This window comes from Propithecus coquereli, unplaced genomic scaffold (genome assembly GCF_000956105.1).
Source record: "Propithecus coquereli isolate 6110/MARCELLA unplaced genomic scaffold, Pcoq_1.0 Scaffold953, whole genome shotgun sequence".
Lineage (NCBI taxonomy): Eukaryota > Metazoa > Chordata > Mammalia > Primates > Indriidae > Propithecus > Propithecus coquereli.
This window is the reverse complement of record NW_012155874.1, coordinates 56554-64484: the sequence shown is the minus strand read 5'-3', so window position 1 is coordinate 64484 and position 7931 is coordinate 56554. Positions and strand designations below refer to the sequence as shown.

Genomic DNA, 7931 nt, shown 5'->3' with positions numbered 1-7931 from the left:
GGTGTAGTTCACATACCATCTCTTGATTTTAACATGCCAAAAAGGAGCTAATTTTCTCATTTTTATTGGCTAAGCTGTTTTGTCTCGTTGTTTAGTGAGGTAATTTAGTAATACTAGAAATAATGTAAAAGCATTGTTATTCTTATAGTATACTTAGTATTATCTCTACACTTCATAAATAATCAGGTTTTCTTTTCTCTTGTCTTCTGAGGCAAGAGAATCTCCTAATCATTCTTTGGGAGATTCTAATATAAGAAAAAAACCCAGAAGCAACTTAAATGTCTAGTCATAGGGGATTTATTGAATAAGTTATGCTATAATCTTACAATGGAATACTATCTAGTTATTAAAAGTGATGATAAAGAACCATAATTATTGATAAGGAAAGATATTAATGTACATTATTCAGTGAGAAAACAGATTTTAAAACTGTAGAGTATAATCCTGTTTTTGTAAATACATGTTACGTATGTACGTATGTACAAGAAAATGCCTAGAACACCGGTTGATATGTCCAGGTGTTAGGATTTCACATGATTTGATCTCATTTATTTTTAATAGCTTTATTGAGATATATTCAGTGGCTTTTAGTATGTTCACAAAGTTGTGCATCAGTCACCACAATTTTAGAACATTTTCATTAACCCTAGCCCTAGGCAACCGCTAATATACTTTCTATCTGTAGAGTTTTCTGTGTCGGACATTTCATATAAATGGAATCACGTACTATGTGGTCCTTTGTGACTGGCTTCTTTCATTTGAGCGTACTGTTTTCAAGGGTAATCCATGTCATGGCATATATTGGGACTTTACATTTTTTGTCTGTATAATATTCCATTGTGTGGATATACCACATTTTATTTATCCATTCATTAGTTGATAGACATTTGGATTGTTTCGGCTCTTTGCCTATTCTGAATGATGCTGCTATGAATATTTGTGTACATTTTTGTGTGGGCATATAGTTTCATTTCCATTGGGTATATTACCACCGAGTGGAATAGCTGGATCATGTAATAACTCCACGTTTAACTATCTGAGGAATTTCCAGACTGTTTTCCCAAAAAGGGGGCTGCTCTATTTTATATTCCTGCCAGCAGTATTTGAGGGTTCCTCACCCACACGTGTTATTAACTGTCTTTTTTATTATCCTGGTGGGTATGATATAGTGTCTCCTTTATTTTTGTTTATCTGTAATTTTCTAATTTTATTTTCAATAAACATTTGTTACTTAGGTAATTAAAAAATGTTTGCAGACACTAAGAATATAGGAAAATGCTGACAATAGAAGGCTAAGTGTAGAAAACAGCGAACAAAGCTAGTCATTCCAAATGACCCTACTTTTGTGAAAATAATTTGTTTAAAATAATAGCTACAAACAATTGACCACCAGGCTCTGTGTGGTGTTCTGGACTCTTCTCTCATTAGTCCTCGCAAGGACTCTTCAGTGGTGAGGGGGAGACTTGACGGGGGTGCAGTCACTTGCCCAGGGTCCCACAGTGCTGAGGAGCTGACCCACTGCCTTCCCACAGTGGAGGGAGACGCACCAGGGTCCACGGTCATGATCCCAAGTGCTAGGGCTGCTGAGGTATTCGTTTCCTCTGTGTGCTTTTTAATAGTTCCTCCTCCTCACACAGCAGACTAAACACATTTAAATAAGTTAATGTAATACCCCAAGATTGTATTAGATTTTGTAGTATTTATGTTAATCAGTCCTTTTTTTTTTCCTACCCATAAAGGGCTTGTAACTCAATATTCACTGCATTAGAGAAAAGTCAAGAAGCAATTGAAATTACAAATGAAGACCACATTATACAGGTTTGTTATTTTAGAAATTTGTCTTTCTGTATTTCTCTGTTTTCATTTTTAGGATTTTTTTTTTCTTTTTCAACTTTCAGAGACCAATTTTTCCTTAGAGGATTATTAGAACAAAATCAATAAAAAATATAATTTGAAATAACATAGATAAGAAAAGATACTAATATAGTTACTTAAGGTGCTGGTAAATGTCTGTAGAAATACCACATTTCATTATTTCTCACTGGTTTGTGTGTTTAGCAAGGAGAGACTTTGATTCGAAAGGATCATTGCTTGGTGGGGAGGGCGCACAGCTGTAGTAGGGGAATGCTCTCACCAGAAGGTCTGCAAGCTTTTCACTTCTCTCACTGTTTTGGAAGATAGTTGTTTCTAATAAATTGCTATAAGTATAAACTAAAAGTTTCAAAAATAACAGACCTAGTAATTATTGAATAAATTACCCATTATTAGCAAATCAGGTTTATGTAAGTGACTTACTTGTACTTTTAGATAACAACAAAAAAGGGAGTTGTGCCAGGAACACAGTTGTGCTAGCCAGTTTGTCTGAGAATTAGCTCTGCTTTGATTTTACTTCTGGGCTCTCTAGTCCTTCACTTGTGACTTTTATTAAAGCGTACATGGTGTTGACATTCAGGAGTTGGTGCCCTGAGAGGCCACACGGGCCAGGGGTTGAGGGCACAGGCTTTGATGTTATTAACAGGTGGGCCTGTGCTCCGTTCTGCCTTGGCTGAGCAACTTTGGGCAAGTTGCTCAATCTGATTGAATCTGCTTTCTCATCTGTGCACGTGGGAATAACATTAATAAGAACAACAGTTTACCTTTCGTAAGGATGTTGTGAGGACTAAATGATGTGTGTAAAGTACTACTTACTGTGGTGTCTATCAAGGAAAACAGACCTTGATAAATAGTATCAATTATTTTATGATCACCATTAGCACGTGCAGTTTTCCCAAACATTTCCTCCTCATCTTCTGGTCCTGTTTGAGACTTAACCAGCCTTACGTTTATAAATGCTCTTCCTAGTTCATAGCCCGCTTTCCACACACATCAACATTCACTTAATGTTTTTTCTTTAATCTCCCTTCACTATGCATTTGACCCATAGGAAAGAGGCAAGAGATATGTTTCATTCCCATTATCCAGATGAGCAGACTGAGTCTGGGAGGGTTTAAGTGACTTGCAGAGGGCAGACAGTGTGTGGAGGGGGCGTTTTGCCTGAGTGTTTCGCACCCCAGTCTGGGGCCCTGTTGTAGCAGCCTCTGGCATATCCCTGTGCAGGTCCCCTCCTCTGCGCTCGTTGAAGTGGAAGTGGGTCTGCTCCCCTCCTCACCCTTCAGGAGAACATGGCAGAAAGTCCAGCCAAGTATCATCCAAGCAGAAGCTTCTCCAGGTTCCAGAATTCTCTCAGGGGTTGTGCGCTGTGGCTTTGGAACTGCCACGGTGAGGTCCAGGCTCCTGAGCTTTCTGGAGAGAAAACATGAAGGGCCTAGGTCCAAAGACCCTTGATTGTCCTCTTTTCAAAATGACTTTTAATTCACTTGATGTTTTTTTTTTGTCTCCCCTCAGTATGCAAATCCTGCATTTGAAACAACAATGGGCTATCAGGCAGGTGAATTAATAGGGAAGGAGTTAGGAGAAGTGCCTATAAATGAAAAGAAGGCGGACTTGTTGGATACTATAAATTCATGCATCAAGATAGGCAAGGTAAGTAAGAAGTCAGTACCTTTTTACTTTCACATTACAGGGAAGGAAGACTTCATGTTCACTGAGTGCTGCCGGTGATCTCAGTCTCACTCTTCCCAGCAGCCGGGGGTAGCGTTATCCTCGTTATCCTCATTTTGCAGATGTGGAAACTAAGGCCAAGAAAGTGTATAATATGCTCAGCTAATAAGCTGCTGTCCCTTGGAAAGCTCCTCTGTTGTTGAGGTCTCTCTCCTGCTCCATGTGGAAGTCTCGGCTCTCTGTTTTTAGTCTCAGCCTCTTTTCCAAGCTCTGGTTTAACATCCCGCTGTCCCCTGAACTTAAATTGTCTGACAGTGATTTTCTCTCATCTCCCATTTAAGTGAAAACTTAAATTGACACGTAAAATGATTGTTTTTGTCTTTGTAACAAGTGAATAAGTTGATCTTTCTAGTAATTGATCTAAGCAGCAGGTGATGGCAGACGGTTCTGGGTAAGGGACTGCCAGGGAGGCAGCACATTCTCAGACACAACTGAGCCCAACAGTTCTCTGAGCCTCCTTCATTCATTGAACATCGTTTAAATGCCAGGCACTGTGCTAGATTCTGGTATAGAAAAAAGAGCAAAACAAAATTCTTGCCTTAGCAAATATTTGAGAGTTGGAAACAGACAAGGAAATCATTGCACGGCGCTGTGAGAAGGCCCCTCCCGGCGGCGCTGAAGGAGCAGGTAGATGGAGGTCCGGCTCAGTCTCAGGGCAGTTTCTCTCTGTGCCACAGCCTCTGCCAGCACCTCAGTGTTTCAGGGTCACCACAGGATGGGAAGGAAGAGTCTGCTGCTTTTCACGAGCATTCTCGATCCTTTCTGCTGTGCTTTTGCGGGGCTTCTTATCGTTTTGGAAAACTGGGTAGAAGCTATTAACCTGATTGTTTGAAATATTTGAAAACCTGGTGACCCACTGTCCTGCTCACTCTGCGGAGGCACTGGTGGAAGCGATGCCGCTTCCCTGCGGCGTTTGGCCGGGACTGTCCCGTAGCACAAAATAAGCAGCCTGCCGCAGGGCAGGGTGCTGTGCGGAGCTTATACCCCACTGGGGTCTGGCGCCTTGAAGACACTGAGTGGACTTGCTTCCCTTTGTTTTGCCCATGGCTCTGAGCCAGCCACGAGACTGCATGAAATGAGAACAAGGAAAGAATGGGCTGTCTGCAGGGCCCGGTGATGCACACCAGCGTAATGACAGAAGTAGGCACTGCTCAAGTCCTACTTTGCCGTCAAGTTTTCTGTCAAGGGTGTTGTTTTTCTTACTAGAGGGAGTGGAAGGTCTCCCAGAAAGAGGGAAATGAAGGCTGATGTGGATGAAGAGGCCTTCGGGTGCTCAGGTCACTACACGGGTTAGATCGTGTGTTCCCTGCTGTGGTTGGGAAGGGTGTCCTCAGAAGGGGGCCACAGAGGAGCAGTCATCTCAGACCACAGCAGCATGGGCGGGGCTTCACCATGGCCTCCCCGAGGCTGGCATTGTGGTTCCTTGCTGCCGCTGGGTTAGCCAGTGGTTTTGTTGTGAGGTTCAGCTGGGAATGACCCAGGATGGCCTTTGTGCACCTGATCTGGCAACACCTGTACTGAGGCACTGTGTGGCCCTCTCACTGAGGAGGGCGAGTGGAGGTAGGGAAGGGGTGTTCTGTGGATTAGTCCCAGCCCCGGCATGCATCCAGGTCTGTGCGGGCAGCGCCTCACCTCTGCTGGAGTTATGCTGCTGGGCCCTCAAAGTTGTATAGGAGACCATTTCTCTAAAATCTCTATTTATTGTGAGCAAAGACTAGGAAAGATTATTGTATTATTGATGCCTGTACTGCTTTATTGGGAGCCTGGTTATTTGTTTTGGGGGGAGAGTGACCCTTTGTCCTTTGTCAGTAACTTGCTGGTTTGTTGGCAACACTACAGCAGGACAGGCTGCCCAGTGTTTTGAGGTGAAAGAATATATAGCCTTCCTAATTCAGTCCCCAGGGAGAAGGTCTTGTTGAGGAGTCAGCAGGCCTTATGGAAGAGAGGTGCTGTGATCGGTAAGGAGAGTTCAGACATCCACTGGAGGCCGCAGTGGCAGCGGGAGCCCTAGGCAGTGGCCGGGGCTGGGGCACTGCAGGGTTGGAGTCTAGGTACTGGGTGTCTCAGTTGGATATTCCTGGGGGCAGAAGAGAAATTCTGGTGACATTCAAGCAGAGAATGTTACACTTACTACTCTCCTCAGGCCTCTGCTCATCGTTCTCAGCCAGTGGTTCCTCTTTCCGGTGACAGGAAAAGGTGTCGGCACCCGATTGCCAGTACCGCGCCATGCGTCCCTCCTGCCACTGTGCACAGCCCTCACTCTCCGCTCTCTTCTTCTTCCCCAGGACTTCTCTGCCAGGGCTCTAGAACCCATAGATACCCAAGTCTCACATTGTCTCTTCTCTTTTAGAAATCGTGGTATTTTTCTCCCTCAGACACTGTGCTGTCCTTCCCCGGCGTGTCATAGGTGCTGGCGAAATGTGGCTGCTCAGATGCCCATTTGTGATGAGGATGCGCAGCTGCAGATGCCTTGAGCTCTCCAGACTCGCACCTTCCTGGCTCCCATCCCTGCTTCCTCCTTGCCGGCCCCTCTCCTGCCTTCTTTCCTCTGAACTCCCCCAGGGTTACCAGGATCTGGCCTTTCCCTGCTGCTGTCCCTTGGCTCCTCTGTCATTGGGGTCTCTCTTCTGCTCTGTGTAGAACTCACACCTCTCTTTTTAGTCTCAGCCTCTTTTCCAAGGTCTGGTTCAACATCCTGCTGTCACCTTGAAATTCAATTGTCTAACGGTGATTTTCTCTCCTCTCCCATAAACACCCCAGTGTCTTTTCTAGCCCCTGTCGTCTCTGCTCATGGGCCATCCTCGCAGGTGTTTTCACTTAGATTCTTAGAATGGTTTTGATTCCTCCCTGCCCTTTGGTCTTCTCCATCATCAAGCCTTGACGGCTGGTAAACCCCTGCCTTTCAGTGTCTATGCCTAGGCCTGGCCTTCTTCAGGGCCTTCTTCCCACCCTCTGGAATTATGGTGGCTGAATCCAGTTAGGTCCCATGAGTCTCCACCTGCACTCAGTCCACTGTGCACTCTTGTGTGATTAGTCTTGCTAAATCTTCATTTAGTTGTGTTGCTCCCTCACTGTAGAGCTCAGATTCCTTAGCCTGGCAGGCAGGATGCTATAGTTGACCTCAGCCTACTTTTCCCATTCAGTAAACAAAAGCCCCAAATGTTCCTGGATTGTTTACCACGTGCACGCCCTGGGGATAGGACAGCTGGAGCCGATGATTTAATTCTCAAGACAATGGGCGCCAAGAGGGACTGCAGTCATAGCCAGTCATAGCCAGAGAAGCCCAGCGCAGAGGGCTGGGAGAGAGGCCTGTGCAAATCCATGTGTGCCTGAACCAGGCCATTTACTGAATGTTCACCACACGTGTCAGGACTGTGCTGAGTTTATGTGCACTACCCAACTTAATCTACGTGACAACATGCCGAGGTAGTACTCTTATTATCCTTAGGAACGAAATCTTATATTTGTGATAAATAAATATTTTTTGTTTCCATTGGTGACTAGAAAACTTAGAGGTGACTCTATCACCCAAAGCCAAGTTGGCTCAATTGTTCTGTTCCTATAGGTGGACTGTGGAGCTTTGGCCGGAATGACCAGTTATACCTTGGCTTGGGATTGGTCAGAAAGGACTTGGTCTATTCAGGAAGGACTAGAGCAGAAAATCCTGAATATATTTTTTAAAATGCTAACTGATTGGTTGATTTGGTCACCTATATTTTTCTGTTTTTTCTGTAACAGCTCTATTGAGACGTAATTCCCCTGCTGCGCAACTCACCCATTTAAAGTATACAATTTGGTGGTTTTTAGTGTATTCACAGAATTTTGCAAACATCACAATTTCCCATATTTCTCTTGATAGTGAGCTTCAGAAGTAACCCTTAGACCTACTTGCTGAAGGCTTTTAAGGTGGACACAGTGTAAGTTGTGGATATGGAAGGCAGCCTGCTCATTCCTGCCTAGTGATCCCTGTTCAGTCCTTCCTGGTTTTGGCCACAGGCCTCTTTCTCCAGGCTGAGCTCCCCTTGGTACTCTACTGAGTACCCCTGCACCCCTCTTCTGCTCCGGTGTGAGCTAAGCACTGAGTGGGCTCGCTTGCTGTTTTTCGATGCAGTCCTCTTTTGGGGCCCATTGTTTTCAGAATTATATCAGGAACCATCAGTAATCATCCTTTGCTTCTGTCAGCATCTCCTGGTTTCTTTTTGCTCCACTTTCCCAGAGGAGTCTGAAGATGGGTCTTACCATTGGCATTTGCATGCAGATTGCCACGCCCCAAGCACAGAGGATTTCAGAATTGACCTTGAGTAAGGGTCTGGACAGGAGACTTCAGCTAA

The 7931-nt window shown here is 44.6% G+C and overlaps 1 protein-coding gene across 1 annotated transcript in view; it reads left to right on the top strand.

The window, feature by feature from the left end:
• LOC105827044 (high affinity cAMP-specific and IBMX-insensitive 3',5'-cyclic phosphodiesterase 8A-like) overlaps positions 1-7931 on the top strand; it is a 122549-nt gene that overhangs the window by 77379 nt on the left and 37239 nt on the right. Inside the window, 2 exon segments of the mRNA XM_012665077.1 lie at positions 1740-1818; positions 3385-3522. Coding sequence (XP_012520531.1) covers positions 1740-1818; positions 3385-3522 — 217 coding nt within the window.